This window comes from Osmerus mordax, chromosome 20 (genome assembly GCF_038355195.1).
Source record: "Osmerus mordax isolate fOsmMor3 chromosome 20, fOsmMor3.pri, whole genome shotgun sequence".
Classification (NCBI taxonomy): Eukaryota; Metazoa; Chordata; class Actinopteri; order Osmeriformes; family Osmeridae; genus Osmerus; species Osmerus mordax.
In genome coordinates this window covers 1730428-1747465 of record NC_090069.1, presented here as the reverse complement: position 1 = coordinate 1747465, position 17038 = coordinate 1730428, and the positions used below count along the sequence as shown (strand labels likewise).

The window sequence follows — 17038 nt, the reverse complement described above, 5'->3', positions numbered from 1 at the left end:
CAACAAGGTGATAAATGGCACGGAAGAAGCACATACTGAAAGGGGGGTCCATTGGAGAGTATTAACACAAGGAAAGTGGATGACCATTTGCAGACAGACTAAAAGGACAAGCGTTTTATTTCCTTTCCTTAAACCAAAAAGGTAGCCAACACAGAAACAATATTGACAGAGCTAAAAGGGGTTACATTTTTTCTTTTCAGCAAACAAGAAAATGACAAGGGCTATTCCAAGTTTGAAATGTATTCAACAGCAGCTAGGTATACTAATTTCGAGATGCATTTTGCATTCTTACCAACACCAACATGTTGGGTATGGTGACCATGTCAGACTCATTCCCCGCAGACATGTCGGGCTCAAAGTAATAGGACCGATATTCCAGATACGACACCGTCTCGTTGGGGTGGAACGTGATGTTTTGCTTCTGAATACGCTTCCTGAAATTAGACAAATCTTGCTTTAAAAATGTTGTCCAATTCTGTAAGCATATATTCCCTCAAGGAGTGGGGTGGCTGAACTGTGTGGAATGAGGGGAATAAATTAAATGCACGTGGCGAGGGAGGTAAAGTAGAACCGAACTGGAGAAAAGGAAGAATTATTCAGAATTTGGTTTATTCGCCATGCATGTTATACAAACACAGAATGGTGGTCAACATAGTGCAATCAGATTCTGAGATAAGGTGGCTTATGCATAGTGTAATTCTCATCTCATTTGTATTCAGCATGTGGCCATGTTGTACAATCGTGAGTTTAAGGGCTTTCGTTAAAATCTCAAGAATCCATGATGTTCTAATCAACTGTAACAATAAGCCCACAAAGTAAAACTCCATACTTCCGCTTCTATGCACACAGCCAAAAATCCAGAACCCTTCTTCTGGATTCCACAGTGTTGACCTACATACAGGCTATTGTATGGACCACCATCTAACTGTACCCCAAGGGTCAAGGACTCAAAACGAAATGGTACATAAACCATTAGGTTACTATACACAGACCTTTGCCCTCTGAGTTACGACCTGTTAAGAGAACTTGGGCAAAAGGGATGCTGCACATCTGGAGTTCTTGAAAGCAGTTGGAATTATTTACATTAGCCAGCAACACCCAAATTCCACATACCAATTTGACAGAGCACAGGTCAACAGTTGTTTAAAACATGTGCAATTTCTGAAAGAGATGATCATTTAGCATAAACTATAACTAAACTTGGTAAATGTCAGAAGCCTGGCCAACACAGCTGCGACAGGGAAGAAGCTATATTGAACGGGCGCTTGAGAGTACTCAAGTCCAAGCAACAATAACTAGACCGAAACGTTTTGGTGAACTGATTCCTGCTCCGTTGTCGGAGGTGAATGTCGGGCACGACAGTTCTTCGCATAAACGCACGTGACTCACTGAGCATAGTAACCCAACACCAACTGTGAGGCAAGCAAGCCTGCCCCGTCTGCCACTTCTTCCTGTAAACAGCACTGGGGAGGCAAACAGCTAAACCGTTTTGACTCTAAAGCTAGAGACTGGACATTTCTATTCAATTCCTCCTTCCCCTTGGGTCCGATTTCTTCTAGTGAGTGGACGGTATGCACGGGTACAGCCCCAGGTTAGGAGAGCCAGCACCTCTGTACTGAGACCAGACACATGGCTCTGGGTCTGCATGCTCACTGCTGCCAAGAGCACTTCCCTCTCAAAACTGCTGAACTCACGCAACAACCCACACAACGCCAGTACCTCATTAGATAAGCGGAATGAAATTTCAAGTGGGAAATCAACACTGGGAATTGGGTTAACATTGTTTTCATTTAGCAGGCTACTTCCATCCAAACCTATGGACAAGGGGGGATTTTTTTTACCTTAAATATTTTTGATCTGACCTATCCAGGATTTGCCTAACAGGTTTGGGTATGTGGTTTGCACGCAGTCACCTGTAGACATATGGGCCTTTCTGTTCCACCATGGGCTTCTCTCCCAAGAGGATTTCTTTAGGGTTGAGAACGTTGAAGAAATAAACAGACATGTAGAAGGGAACTGGGACATCTTTCCACATCGTGTAGGTCATTTCATTACTCGGGTCAATCACTGTATTCTACGAGAGAGAGAGCGAGAGAGAGAGAGAGCGCAGAACAATTCGAGTAAATCTCGACAGTTTTAACAGAAAGTATTTTTACAAAGTTTAAAAACGTATTACATGAAAATTACACTGGGTCACTAACAAACTGTTAGAAAACACAATTGGTTAGGGTGTTCCAATTCTAAAAATAAATGCAAAATAAAACCAATGGTCAGAACGTTGGGTTGAGCTGTTGGTGTTCGTGACTGAGCAGCAAAACTGCAGGATAAAACGAGTAGCCCAACCAGCAATGTTTTCCTAATAAATTCAGCATTGAGTAGCCTATTCCCTTAGCGTTTGCATAACGTCTCTGGATTTTTTTAAAGACTACCTATTTTAACTTCCTCGTGTCGTTCCATCAGTTCCCCTACAGGCAACTAATTCTATAGCAAAACGTATAGGTGGCAAGACAATGCAACCGTGAAGACAAGACCACAATATCCTGTTATGGAACTATTAAGAAAATTATGCGAAAGGTTAGTAAACAAAAAAAGACGCATTCTAAAAAAAGTCATAGCTAAGGTAGTCTATATTTTACTTACCTTTACAATTTGGTCGTCAATAATTACTGGTCCAACAAATACAAGAACAGTCCCAAAAACCACGGTCAGAATCCCTGCGACTAAAAACCCAATAGCCACCTTCGTTCTGTTCACAGCCATGATCACTGATTAACTGAGTCTTCGAGCAAGTTCAAGTCAATAACGATTGATAACAAAACACAAACTGTAATGGATTAAGTCCACGGCTTTGTTCGGACCAAGTATGGTTTTAAACTGGCACGACAGGATTCAAAGTCGACAGAGTATTTTGAGTTGCCACTGCCACCGCACCTTCTACCTCGAAAAGCCTTCCCTAACGCTCCCACTTAGAAAGAGGGTCTAACCTAAATGATTTGGATCAAGATGGTCTAAACTGGTGTTTTTATTAAGGTGATTTGGCCACACCTCCGGAGCGCAGAGGTTTATGGGAGATGTAGTCTGTGGGTCTAAAAGGGCTCGCTGAGTAGTTCAAGTCACAGTTTTATGTAATTGTGCAACTACAGAGCTGACACGTTGTATTTGTGCTACACAACAACACATAGGCTAGGCTATTATTATAACATAAACTAAATGTAACAATACCAACTAAATTAAGTTGATTGCCTCAATATATAGAATGATAATTAGAGTAGCCCACCTATAAGTTTAAAACCTATACAAATGGACTGATAAGAATTCTAAGAATATGTTTGAATCCACAAACCTTCATTCATTGCAGGTCTTTGAGAAGGACCCATGACAAATGGGTTAGAGTAATATATATATAATAATCCCATGTGAGCAGAAATGTCCTTAAAATGATTCCTACTTTTAGTCTGCTGTTTAAAATGGAAGTGGAGTGGCCATTTAAAACCGACAATCGTACACTAAACCACAGATTAGGGTTGATATTCACAGAGCCGACCACATCTTTATCCATAGACTTGGTTAATTTGGGTGATGAAGGGCTTTACTTTCAGTGAGCATACTCATGACCCGTCCGCAAGTTGGAGGAAACAGACGGTATAAGAAGTCAATTTACTATGACAGCTGCTCATCTGACTATTCTGTGAAATCGCCGTTTCTGTACTATGCTGTAAGCGTCAAAGCAGGACTTGTTGTTTGAAAGGTTAATTGAGTCTGGAACAAGTTTTCTGTCACATGTCTTCCTGTCTAAATGCTTATGCAAGCATTCTGAGGGCACACTAAATAACAATGCCCACACACACCCCAGTTTTAAACACATGCAGTTCAATCACAAGGGGTTCCGCCCAAGAGATCCTTTAGGATCGGTTCAAACTATGTATTTGATCTACAAAAAGTATGCTATAGGGCAGAACATAGACTATGGACGCCGCGGTATAGGCATTGCAGACTATTTCGATTTTGAAAGACAAATGTATATAGAATAGAAATTGTATGTATTTTCCAGTTTCTGAACACTTATTCGACCGCTATTTTCACTTCCACATGTGATTCCTATTTCCAAGTCACAAGGCAGCCTATACCATTTTATACATGACACCTGATCACACATGATCAGGCGATGACACTTGGAAGCAACAGTAGCTTTAAGAATCCCTCCAATATAACGTATTTAATATTGTATGTAAAGTGCGTCCAATTAGCTGACTCGATTTATGCATGCATCTCCTCAATAATGCATCTTCGTTTTTTGTGATTGATTCAGTTGTGATCGAGAGGAGGAAGGACGGGAGAAGTGAACGTTTGAGACGCACCCCCGGTATGCTACTGCAGCATTCAGCCAAGAGAGGCTAATCAACCTAATTCAGCCGACAAACTAGAAACCCCAAATATGACCGTCTCAGCTGGCCCCTTGTCCCGTAGGATGCCGTAGAACGCCCCCTATCTTCCTAAATCGGTTGTGCGTGCACAAAATAATTCTAAATACATTAAATAAAAAATTTAAATTACATATTTATCACAGTTTCTTATCAATAAATCAAAACAAAGCATCGTCGTTATATCTTTTAAAATACTTGGACACGATTGTCTCCTGCATCCACAACGTCGCTGTTACGTCAAATTAAAGCGACCGAAACACGTGTGAAAGCTGCGGAGATGGCTGACAAGTTGCAGTTCCATGAAATGGGTTTGGATGATCGCCTCTTAAAGGTAAAATGTGTTCCCTGTTATTGTGGCTAAATTGTCCACTTAAAGATGGAAACTAAAAACATTAACTTACGGAAAGAGAAAGAGGCAGAGTAATTGGCTGGCTTTTAAAATGAGGCTTAGCTCTTTAGTTAGCTCGCCAGCTACGGTTAGCCAGCCACCTAGCTAACTAAAGTAAGTGATTTACTACTTAATGATACAAGACTAAATTAATACCAAGCGACGCCAATTTAAACCCTACACATTTGCAATGACTCGCTGGTTTATATGGGTTACATTCGATTGTTAGCTAGCCAAAAAGTTACTGGCTAGTTATATACACACAACACAAGGCTCAGCTAAAAGGATGTAACCACAGTAGGTATGATGTGTTGTCGTATCATTTATTGCCATTTTTGTAATGTTTTAACTCAGGCGCTCGCAGACTTGGGCTGGGCTCAACCAACCTTGATCCAGGAAAGAGCCATCCCTCTGGCTTTAGAAGGAAAGGACCTTCTGGCTCGAGCCAGGACTGGGTCGGGTAAAACAGCTGCGTACGCCGTTCCTGTCATACAGCGGATCCTTGCCTCTAAACTGGTGAGACATTGTCGACAAGACATCATGTCAAACATTTCGTTAAAGTCACCGGAGAGACGCATGCTTTGTTCTTGACATTTCAGCGTGGACAATTTACACGGTTGCGCTAATACTTGTTGTTGCTCTTGTGTTTAGAGTGTCCGCGAGCAGGCCGTGAGGGCTCTAATCCTGGTGCCAACGAAAGAGCTAGGCCAGCAGGTTCAGATTATGATTCGTCAATTGACGGCCTTTTGCGCCAGGGATGTCCGAGTGGCTGATGTCTCCGGCAAGGCTGATCTGTCAGCCCAGAGGTCAGTCTTCAGGAACAACCCGGGGGCAGTTCTAAAAGCCTGTGTGATAGACACACAGATAGAACAAATTGTATTTATGCTCGAAAGGAAATTCTGATGTTAAGGCACCTCCAATAAAACTGTATTCACAGTATTGCCTACAACAGTTTTTGAAACAACGGTTATGGTATGGTAGACATGATTCACCGTTTGTAATTCTGAGGTTCTATCAGACTACCTAATTATGTTTGTCCTCACAGCTATCAAAACGGTTCAATCGTCTAATTTTTGCTTGATGCTGACTGTTGTTGTGGGCAGACCGGTCCTGATGGAGAAGCCTGACGTGATTGTGGGGACCCCGTCTCGCGTCCTGGCCCACCTAAAAGCCCAGAACCTGGTCCTGCACTCGTCCCTGGAGACCCTGGTCATAGACGAGGCGGACCTTCTGTTCTCCTTCGGCTTCGAGGCCGACCTTAAGAGCCTGCTATGGTGAGAAGAACACATGTGATGTGTATACAGACACTCGTGCATGCTCAAACCACGCTGCTAGTCATTTAGCAGATGCTCTTATCCAGAGCGACTGACAGGAAGTACAGGGACATTCCCCCCGAGGCAAGTAGGGTGAAGTGCCTTGCCAGAGGACACGTCATTTTTCCTTGCCGGGGAATCGAACCGGCAACCTTCTGATTAATAGCCCGATTCCCTAACCGCTCAGCCATCTGACTCCGGTCATCACCCAGTCAGTCATACTGACTCGGAGAGTAACACATACTCTCTACTTTGTGTCCTCTTCCAGTCACCTGCCTAAGATCTACCAGTCATTCCTGATGTCTGCCACATTCAGTGAGGATGTCGAGGCCTTGAAGGAGCTGGTGTTGCATAACCCAGTAAGAGGAACTCGAACATGCACCCCCCGTGTCTGTCTTGGTTTGGCCCCCTCCTAACCCGTGTCTGTCTTGGTTTGGCCCCCCTCCCCTCCTAACCCATGTCCCCCCCCCCTCCCCCAGGTGATCCTCAAGCTCCAGGGCTCCCAGCTCCCAGACAGCAGCCAGCTGCAGCAGTACAGCGTGCAGTGTGAGGAGGAGGAGAAGTTCCTGTTGATATACACCCTGCTGAAGCTGCACCTGGTACAGGGGAAGACCCTGGTGTTTGTGGGAGCGGTGGACAGGTGCTACAGACTCAAACTGTTCCTGGAACAGTTCAGCATACCAGCCTGCGTTCTCAACTCAGAGCTGCCCGTCCAGTCCAGGTAAGGGGAGGCTAGGTGGGGCGGACGGAGGGTTGGACGGATAAAGTTCCTAGTGGGACACCGGGTGGAGTGCCAACCACATGTGCTGAGGCAGCAATGCAGTGGCCCGGGTTTGATTCCTGCTAGTCATTTCTGCATGTCTATAACTGTCTCTAATTACATATCTATAACCGTTTCTGTTCGTTGAAGCCACAAAAAAGCCCCCCCCAAAATAAATTAAAAAATAAATATATATATATATAATAAATATATATTTTATCAAAAGATCAGAGAAGACATTTCTCTGATTCTCCGCCCCCCTCCATCCTTCCTCTCCAGGTGTCACATCATCACTCAGTTCAACCAGGGCTTCTACGATTACATCATAGCCACGGACGAGCAGGGATTGGCTGATCCCACCGCAGCACCACAGACCACCGATGGGAAAGGGAAGAAAAAGAAGAAGAAGAAGAACGCAGGGAAAGGAGGAAGGTATGAGAGAATTAATCCTGGACAGGAAATGAGGGGGTAAAAGTCAGAGGAGTCAGATGGTTGAGTGGTTAGGGAATCGGGCTACTAATCAGAAGGTTGCCGGTTCGATTCTGGCTGTGAAAAAAGACGTGTCCTTGGGAAAGGCACTTCACCCTCAGGGAATGTCCCTGTACTTACTGTTAGTCGCTCTGGATAAGAGTGTCTGCTAAATGACTAAATGTAAATGAAAAGTCAGTGAATAGTGTGTAATTTAGTTACCTAAGGTCCTGTACATGAAATGTTTTGTTTGAGCATGATTGGATTAGTGTGTGGTCTCAGTTGAGGAGGGGTTTTACGCCCCTAAAAGAACAGGAGGTAGCAACTCTTTGCATCTGGAGTGGACTGCTTGTTAACCTCTGGATGTCGCTGTTTGCAGAGTCAAGGACAAGGAGTATGGAGTCTCCAGAGGAGTCGACTTCCAAAACGTCGCTAACGTCATCAACTTCGACTTCCCCGATTCAGTAGAATCCTACATACATCGAGTGGGACGGTAAATTATTCTGAAATATAAACGAAGGCTACTAAAATTTCAAGTGATGTAATGAAATCATTTCTAGGGCTACTCTAATCCGGTCAAAATATTTTGATCTTGGCTGAGAAAAATAATGTTTTGTGTGCAGATTTGAGTTCTTAATGAAATGACTCCTTATGTCTTTATAAAGTAAATGACTTTGCCCTGGTGTGTGTCCTCTCACAGAACGGCCAGAGCAGACAACCTCGGCTCAGCGCTCACCTTCGTCACTCACACACAGCTGGCGCTCCTGAAGGAGGTGGAGGACGCCCTCACTGGAGGTACACACACACACGCACACACAGGGTTCTTTAGCTGGAAACAAATTGGAGAGGTAGGAATGTGTTGGTGGTCTCAGCTGTTCCAGCTGATAGGCTGACTGGATCTTCTCTTGTCAGACAACGCTGAATCCGCGGTGAAGCCTTTTGGATTCAAGATGGAGGAGATCGAGGGCTTCAGGTACAGGTGTCGGGTACGTGAAGTCACGGATTAACTACACAGGCGTGCCAGCAGATTACGGATTGAGACATGTGTTTGGATGATCTTGCTGTCCTGAGTGATGTGTTCAGCTACTGTACTCTACAAACAAGCCTTCTGTGGGTGTGTCCACTTAGGATGCCATGCGGTCTGTAACCAAGCAGGCAGTGAGAGAGGCCAGACTGAAGGAGATCAAACAAGAACTGCTCAACTCAGAGAAACTAAAGGTGGGTATAAAGAAACGAGCATGGCTATTATAGATTCCCAGGGTTTGAAAACAACGTAAACGCATTGTTTGCTGTATGCTTTCTGCAGTTGTATAGTAAGAGCTTGTAAATTGTACAAATTGAAGTTGATTGTTTCCTTCTCCAGCCTAATTGAAGATGTTTTGTAAATAATGATTTTTGCGGACACTGATTCTGTCGCCTCTCAGACGTACTTTGAGGACAACCCCCGAGACCTGCAGTTGCTGAGACATGACAAAGATTTGCACCCTGCTGTCATAAAACCCCATCTGAAGAACGTCCCAGATTACCTCAGTAAGACATGACTGATGCATGTAAAAGCTACAGAACCAAATATTCAGCATAATGGAGGACTTAAAAATATAAATGACACACGTGAAACAGCTATAGTAATGTTGTTGATCTCTCCCAGTTCCACCGATGCTGAGGGGTGTGGCCAACTCTTTCTCGGGAAAGAGGAAAAAGAGGAGAAACGACAAACCAAAACCAGCAGGTGTCATAAAGACTCCCTTTAAAGTGAGTATAATTTGAGGGGGGAACGAATGTTATATAGGGGAGTCAGGTGGCTGAGCGGTGAGGGAATCGGGCTAGTAATCCGAAGGTTGCCAGTTCGATTCCCGGCCGTGCCTACTGACGTTGAGTCCTTGGGCAAGGCACTTCAACCTACTTGCCTCGGGGAGAATGTCCCTGTACTTACTGTAAGTCGCTCTGGATAAGAGCGTCTGCTAAATGACTAAATGTTATATGTTATAGTTTTTTTTGTTCTTGGAAGTGATGTGTGGTCTGAAAGTTGAATGTAAAAATTAGATGTGTGTGGTGTGACATTAACCATGACCCAACCCAGCCCTTCCTTTTCACTTCACCTGCAGAAGAACCTCAGAGGCAAGAATCCCCTGAAGACTTTCCGCTTCACCGGAGGGGCCAGTAAAGGGGTTGGTCGAGGGGCAAGTAAAGGGGCTGGTCGAGGGGCCAAGACCGGCAAACACTAGGCTTCAGTGTACATCAATAACGAAATTTTCAATATAAACTCAACAATGACATTAACCGAGGAGGCAACAGCCATCAGTCCATCTAGAGGCTGAAGGTGCACCAGGAAGCTGTCGGATGGGTCGCCTTGTGTTGAGTTGGAAATGTTTTGTTTGGAAGTGCCTTTCTCTGTGAACGCAGCATGTTTGAGTAACTGAGGATTCTGTGGTATACCTGGTAGTGGGTTTTGTCTAAGCCTCAGTCCTGATGGAGTTTCCGATGCTGTTTTCAGAGTTGTGCTCTGGTTGAGAGTGAGTCTGCTATTACAGATTTTGTATTTAATACTAAATGGTTCACATTTGTATAAAATAGTACGTGCTCTTAAGTGTATTAGCTATTTGTCAATGTATCTCGCCTCAATTCTTTGAGAATCTCGATTTTTGAAGAAAATAAAACAAAACGATGGTATCGTTTGAATAATTTATTTAATCGTAATGAAAATTTCAAATTTGTTTCACGTGTAATACTATGTATGGGTGAGGGGACTGAGAACATTCGAAACAAAGTAGAAGATAAAGCAAACATTTCTCCATGTATGGTTTGTACTCTGGTGTATACACCGTTGTTTATGGCTATATTAAGTAGATTTAGAAAATGTGGCACGAGAAACAAAGAAGGCACAAAGATAGATAAGCCTGCCAGAACAATTAGTTTAACAAGGTAACCCCTCATTTATACAGATATATAAAGACTACTTTAAGAAACATTGCCATTTAGTACACAACAGTTGCTGTCTGCATAATAAATATGTGATCAAAGAACCAAACACATCTTACATTTCAGGTCTTGGGAAATGTCCATTGCCTTGTTTGAACCATTTCTCACACATATGAACTTAATACAGCCCAGATTTAAATCATGTAAAACACTCACACATTTAAGGCTTCAGACGTCATTCTGCATGTACGCAGAAGGCAACTGGTTTCTAAATCGTGTACTTTTACAACATCAGGAATGTCTAGAATTCAGCCAGTAGCAGCTTGATGCACCTCGCAATCAAGTCACATTCATCTTGTTGTACAAACTGGTTACACAACTGATCATCCCACAATTTTCAATGAACAGCACTTAATTGAATCCCAAATGCAATACTGAACAAACCACCATCCCATCTCATCGCCATTAGACAGGTACACACAGTATAGGTACAGGTAATCTTTGCGGTAAGATCCCTCACCGAGAGCTTTGACATACGCAGGCTATCAACTCGCAGGTCTGACAACCGCGCACACACCCGCTGCTCAACGAGACAGCCAATCAAAGCACAGGACATTGGAGTGTGTTCAAAAACAGGGAGTTCAAACCAGAGAGACACAGAGAGGAAGGTGAAAGCCATCAGTCTAGAGTTTGAACCCTCACTTTCACACGAGGACATACAGCTACCAGAAACCAACATTGAGATTGACCCTCTCTGCCCCTCGCACAGGCCCGCTGACTCGAGGCATGTTCAGTGAGACCAGGGAGGGAGACCAGGGAGGGAGAGAGTAGTGAGACAGGAGGGAGGGTCCAGGAGGTTCAGATACGTCCAGCAGCTCTACATGACTTCGCAGCAAGAGTTCTGCTTCCGTGCCTGGGACACACACACACACAGAGAGAGAGGATGTCAGACTTCGCACCTCGTTCGAATTGATCCAAATAATCTTTCTGTAACTCTCTTTACAATCAATGTCACAAAGGGCTTCACAGTTGCCAAATGGATCGACAATAGAGGTTCAACCTACATCTACACAGAAAACTAAGAACTAAAAATGGTCTGCATGATGGTACGGTTACATATTCACACCTGGAGAGTGAAATGAAGAAATGTAATCTGAAAGGGATCTTGTGCTTACGGTCTTGTAGAAGGCTTTGGACTGGTTTCCCAGGTGTTCTGACTTTTGCACCAGATCATCCAGCTTCTCCCCTCTCTCCAACAGAGACTCCATAGTGTTGTGCTGAAGAGAGAGAGAGAGAGGGCTGTCAGCCGACCAAACACACCACCAGGCCCGGGAACCACACTGTTTACGTACGGCAAAGCAAACCAACCAGAATTATTTTGGTTTCGTCCAGTTCAGCTTGCACTTTGCTCATGGCATCCGCTTCTCTGGGATTCTATAAACACACAACCGCAGGGAGCTTGTTCACGTACAAATACGTTGTTTTGAACTCTTGAGTATATATAGAAAAGTAAAGATGAATACAGATGGAGTTAGATATAATGGAAGCACATGCAGCAACTAGTCTGACTTGTATAAGAGACATAGTAGACCTGGTACTTGGCCAGATAGCCGTCTAGGGCTGTGTATTGGATGGTGTCAGGAGATCCAGAAGGCCAGTCAATACTGCCCACCTGCCTGGAGAACTCCTCTAAGACCTGGGAGAGAAGAGATCAGAGCATTACAGGACTTGGAGAGGAGGAGTCTACAGCACTGGTCACACAGCGATGCACAATTATAATCCCTTAACGCTCTTCTCTGAAAATCCTCGCCCATGCTTTGTCAACATTCTGAGATAGATTTACGCTATATATAGAACATGTTTATCTGTAAATAAACGTTGTGCTTCCCAATGGCTTTCTTATAAAGACCTGTGAGAAGTTCTATGCTACAGTAATGCCAAATCACATGACCATGACATAACACCTTTGGTTGTTAGCCAAGCCTCTGGTTAGAATAGCCCCTTCAGTTGTTTAGCTGTTGAGAAGGGAAAACGTCACGTCACGTCTTACCTTATCTAGTAGGGTAAAACAGACTCTCGAGGGGTACTCCCCATCCGCAATCACCACAGCTCCAAGGTTGTCGTTCCGCACATAAACATGACACAGGTACTCTGAGAGAACACACACACACACACACGGACGTTTAGACTAGGCGGCTTCTCAGCAAGGTCCTGGGTTCGATTGCCGCTTTGAGTTTGCCTGCTGCAAAACACATTGCGTGTTTTCGACAGTCAAATTCACCAACCTTGTTCTTTGACCGAAGCTCTACTGCCAACTGATGACCGTTCCACTATCAGTGCACTGGTGAATGTCATGAATTCCTGAACACTTGAGACATACAAAGAAAAACAATGTGCTGGATCAGGATATTGTCTCGACTGTGTCGGATAAATTATCCATCAGTCAAAAGACCAGAATATGATCGCAAAATGCCATATGCTACCGATAACAAAATACTATACTTGGAGCAATTTGTCAACTACAACTAATTAAATTAATTTGGTGAGGAGACACGACTTAAAGACTCACCTGGACCGCTGGAAAAAGCTGAAGGATGACAGGTCATAAGCAGCCTTAAGCAAGTTGGACTTGGTGGTCCCCTTGTATAGCACACTCAGACTGTACAGTTTCATTCTATTTTCTGAAGCAACAGGGAGAAAATGCTTAAAACAACTTGGCTGTCAGCTTCATTTTACAGTCGGCGTTTTAGCTAAGTTAGCTGATGAGTTTGTGGGTATTTACTATTAATGTAACTCAGTGTTGTCTAGTTATATGACAGTGGCACTGGGCAAGCTAGAACTACTTTAACTGGTACACGAAACACGTATCTGTTTTAATCAACATTGTTTTAATCAACGTACCTTGTTGTTTTCTCTTTCCAAACTTGACCCCCTGTTTTATACCGAAAGCGAGACCAACTCAAGACAGCGCTAGCGGGTAGTAGCTAAACTTGTGGGTAAGCTAGCTAACCTAACAATAGCTACCTGTGGAGTTTCAGGGAAATACTTCGTTTGCTGGGACGGGTGTTTTGTTAGATTAAATAAATCGATAAAAAATATTTTCGCGTCAAGGTAGTCTTTTTCAACAACAAACCAAATCGAAATAACTTTATATCGCTGAAGCTGTCGTTGTGATTACCTAGCAAGCTCAGCTACCAAGCTCAGCTATGTACAAGACTTCCAATAGCATTATGGCATAGCCACATAGCCGCTTGCCCGTACTTTTTGCGCATGACAGGAAGCGGTAACTCGTTTGATTGACCGGAGGATTTGAACGTTGGCGCGGAGCGAAAAAGGACGGACGGTAACAACACCGTACGTAAGTAAACTGGGTTACACAACTTTTCACTTTCACACGCTTCAGTTGTTTCGCCACCTGCAAAGGTATCCATTTCTATGTGCATTCTGTCACAAACGTTGGGTGAATACTGCTTTTGTAGTACTGTAGTACTAGCCAGCCAGCACTAGCTAGGCTACAGTACAGTACTAAACTGGTTAACGGTACATGATTCAACTACTGCCATTTGTAGTGGGTAGTTAAATACTACTAGACAAGTTATCTAAATATGTGAATAGTCTAGTGTATCTTATGTTGAGCAAGGGAATAAGAGTGAGGAGGAGAGAGGTCTCTTTTAATTTTCCTAATATTTTGATGGCGTCATTTGATGTCTTCACCGGTGTTTTGATCGTGTTGCTAAATCTGGTGATAAGATTATACAAAGTGGCTAAAACTGTCCACGGAGGCACAAAAGCACAAACGAAGACGACTTCTGACGGCCACTCGGGTGCACAAAGTAAATCCATTCATGTTTTTTCTTTCAGGGACAATGAGTCATTGCGAGCTAGAAGCCGTAACCCAGCATATAAACGACAGGATTGTAGCCATACGACGGGTCTTGGAACTGAGAATAATTGGTATACTGTTTTTTTTACTGATACTGATGGAAGCATGCCTTGTTTGATGATGTAAAACGGACATGTACACGCTTTGCACTTTTCTATATTAGGTCATATAAAATTAATTTTGTTTTCTTTGAATATTAAGCGAAAGATGTGGAGAAAGGTCCTATTCTTAGGAAAATTGGGCAAGGAATCGTGGCAACAGATGGCCTCCTTGATCAGTTTGAGAAATGTATTGGTCGCCAAAGAGACCTCCTGACGCATCTGAAGGTATGGCTTTCATCACACTGAGTTTTTGTGTGATCCATCTATCCCAGACTAAAGATTTCAAAGTATTTCAGTTCATTAAATGTCTTCTGATGCCGGTAATGATTGACATTTCACAGGAGCTTGAGGAGTTCTTCAAAGAGGACGTGAGGAATGGGAAACATCTGAAGGATAACATGCCCACACACATGCCTAGGAAGGGACAGCCACTAGTCATGTAAGCACGCTAGGTATTATACACACTACACCACATACTATATACTTTATGCACTCTTTAAACGTTGCTTGGATAAATGCATTTGAATGAATGTAGAGTATATGTTTTTGTGATGAAGTGGCCATACATGTTTTGTTAGTGACAGCGATAGTGTGTTCCTGAACATGTGCAAACTGTGTCAGTGTTCCAACTACAGAATCATAAAGGCCATGAAAGTTTGCACAGACAAGGAATTTACTGTGGCAGGATTGGAAGGTGCATACATTAAACAGATATGAATCTTAAAAACTTAAATATGTGGTCTAACTATACTAAAGGTACATAGTCCAGCAAATACTAAAGGGATTTAGAATTAAAATATAGAATAAACTATAAAGTAGCCATAATTTACAATATAATATAAAAATACTAAATATAAAAAAAAATACAAATAGTACAAAAGATACAAATTGTGTAATATAGTGAAAATTGCAATGTGTTTAAAGTCATTAAAGTCAGTGTGAACCCTTGGCCTTGTTGAAGAGGCCAACAGCGACTGGAGGACTGAGTTCCTCTCCTGTGTTTCGTCTTTTGTGTCGTGTCTCAGAGGAGAAGCGCCTGCTTTGTGTCAGACTGGACCCGTGGACACCCCCCCCTCTCAGCCGGAGAACCCCAGGAAGACCTCCAAAAACCACATCAGAGAGATGCCGTTCATCACGATTACAGAATTTGAGAACATCCCTCAGTGAGTCCCTCACATCGACATCCCCAAACACGCATTATGTACACTGAATATATCCTCAAACTTCACATTAGCAAAGACTACTCACGGCTAACACCGTCTAGACCAGTGGTTCTCAATCTTTTTGGGCTTTAGAACCCCCATTTCCTGATTTCCGAATCCTAGTACCCCCTATACCAGTATACTTATATTGTATAAAAACATATTTACACCCACATTTTCATGATGCACTTTCATATTTTCCACTTTCTCTTACCTACCCCTAGGGTTACGTGTACCCCCATGTGAGAAACACTAGTCTAGATGGCCTTGTGGGATTCAGTTCAGTTTTCCTCCATGCCACACGTCCACACTGTGCCCCTCCAGGTACATGAAAGGCCGCATGTCGTTTGACCAGCTGAACGCCGCCGTGCAGAGCCTTAACTCAGCGGTGACGGGGAAATACAAGATCCTCCAGCAGAAGACTATGAACAACGCCACACGCAAGCTCCACCAGCGCTTTAAGGATGAGGAGACCAAGGACACTAAAGGTATAAGGTGGGGTCAGGTGGCTGAGGGAATCGGGCTAGTAATCAGAAGGTTGCCGGTTCAATTCCTGGCCCTGCAAAAGGACGTTGTGTCCTTGGGCAAGGCACTTCACCCTACTTGCCTCGGGGGAATGTCCCTGTACTTACTGTAAGTCGCTCTGGATAAGAGCGTCTGCTAAATGACTAAATGTAAATGTATAAAATGTGAAGAGGTCCCAAGGGGTTGGAAGTTTCTGTACAGTACAGTACATTACACTCACTGAGGATGTGGTCTGTAACAGGAGATGCAACCTGCTTTGTATGCATGGGTTGCGTGACGGTAGTAATACTTAACTGAACCTTTGCCCTAGCAAAGGTTGAATCATTCACCTGTCGGACACGGTGTCACGGCTCTTGCATCAAAAGACGGTGTCTCACTGACTCACACGTGTTTCTCTCCGAAAGGTCAGCATTTCGTGGTGGAGGCCGACATTAAGGAATTCACTCAGCTGAAGGTGGACAAGCGTTTCCAGGGCATCCTCAACATGCTTCGTCACTGCCAGCGGCTCCGCGAACTCAGGGGAGGAGGGATCACACGCTATGTCCTGCTCTAGGCCGCCAGACGAGGAGAGAGAGGAGGAGGAGAGATTGGATGGATCACGAGGGAAGGAGAGAGAGATGGAGAGATGGAGAAGGAAATGGGGAGAGAGGAGAAAGAAACTGAGAGAGACTCGGGACTTTAAGGGACTTGGTGGAAAGATTTTTAAACATTTGGTTTAGGTTGTGTGACAAGTATTATCTGTAAATCAAAGATGATTGGATCTACTATAGTATCCATGTGATGATAAAAGTAACTGTAACTGCTCTATGTAGATGTCAGAAATAAATTAATTTGTGAAATAGTTTTTCAGATTTCTAGGGGTGTCTTGTCATTTCTAAACATGGTTTTGCATCAATTATTCTAATCTAGAAAGCTATATTTCCTTATTTGGAATTAGTGTTCAAACGTTATAAAGTCTCTTTGTAAGGCAGCAAATAGCTTACTGTAATTATACTTATTTTTGTGCTTCTGTTTTCAAAGTTAATTATTTCTGACTGCAGTTATACTTCACCTCA

General features: G+C 43.4%; 4 protein-coding genes across 9 annotated transcripts in view; 2 read left to right on the top strand and 2 right to left on the bottom strand.

Annotated features, from left to right (window-relative positions):
* The window catches only part of scarb1 (scavenger receptor class B, member 1), a 13264-nt gene extending 10293 nt beyond the window's left edge, over positions 1–2971 (bottom strand). For all 4 annotated transcript variants that reach the window (XM_067258301.1, XM_067258302.1, XM_067258303.1 and 1 more), the window contains exons 1-3: positions 2641–2971; positions 1914–2074; positions 293–434 (exon numbers count right to left, since the gene is read on the bottom strand). In XM_067258301.1, the coding sequence (XP_067114402.1) occupies positions 293–434; positions 1914–2074; positions 2641–2760 (423 nt within the window). In that variant the 5' untranslated portion in view covers positions 2761–2971. The remainder of the gene's footprint in view (positions 1–292; positions 435–1913; positions 2075–2640) is intronic.
* Positions 2972–4690: 1719 nt separating this feature from the next.
* On the top strand, positions 4691–10023 carry ddx56 (DEAD (Asp-Glu-Ala-Asp) box helicase 56). 2 transcript variants are annotated; one of them, XM_067258413.1, is made up of 14 exons: positions 4691–4755; positions 5167–5328; positions 5464–5618; positions 5916–6086; positions 6394–6484; positions 6605–6846; positions 7165–7317; positions 7733–7846; positions 8054–8148; positions 8266–8339; positions 8482–8571; positions 8778–8883; positions 9002–9105; positions 9459–10023. In XM_067258413.1, exons 1-14 carry the CDS (start codon positions 4702–4704, stop codon positions 9576–9578), a joined length of 1731 nt encoding a protein of 576 aa, XP_067114514.1. In that variant the 5' UTR covers positions 4691–4701; the 3' UTR covers positions 9579–10023. The 2 variants fall into 2 exon arrangements, with proteins under 2 accessions (XP_067114514.1, XP_067114515.1); XM_067258414.1 differs by having other exon boundaries at positions 9434–10023.
* LOC136964328 (synaptobrevin homolog YKT6) lies at positions 10022–13531 on the bottom strand. The gene is made up of 8 exons (XM_067258415.1): positions 13174–13531; positions 12842–12953; positions 12558–12640; positions 12323–12423; positions 11864–11968; positions 11641–11706; positions 11448–11549; positions 10022–11185 (listed from the first exon to the last, which is right to left on the bottom strand). The coding sequence occupies exons 2-8, from the start codon at positions 12943–12945 to the stop codon at positions 11150–11152; spliced, it is 597 nt and encodes a 198-aa protein (XP_067114516.1). The 5' UTR covers positions 12946–12953; positions 13174–13531; the 3' UTR covers positions 10022–11149.
* Positions 13532–13624: 93 nt separating this feature from the next.
* On the top strand, positions 13625–16819 carry ska1 (spindle and kinetochore associated complex subunit 1). 2 transcript variants are annotated; one of them, XM_067258505.1, is made up of 7 exons: positions 13625–13630; positions 14134–14226; positions 14357–14481; positions 14598–14695; positions 15282–15419; positions 15783–15946; positions 16388–16819. In XM_067258505.1, exons 2-7 carry the CDS (start codon positions 14139–14141, stop codon positions 16534–16536), a joined length of 762 nt encoding a protein of 253 aa, XP_067114606.1. In that variant the 5' UTR covers positions 13625–13630; positions 14134–14138; the 3' UTR covers positions 16537–16819. The 2 variants fall into 2 exon arrangements, with proteins under 2 accessions (XP_067114606.1, XP_067114607.1); XM_067258506.1 differs by having other exon boundaries at positions 15783–15953.
* Positions 16820–17038: the final 219 nt, after the last annotated feature.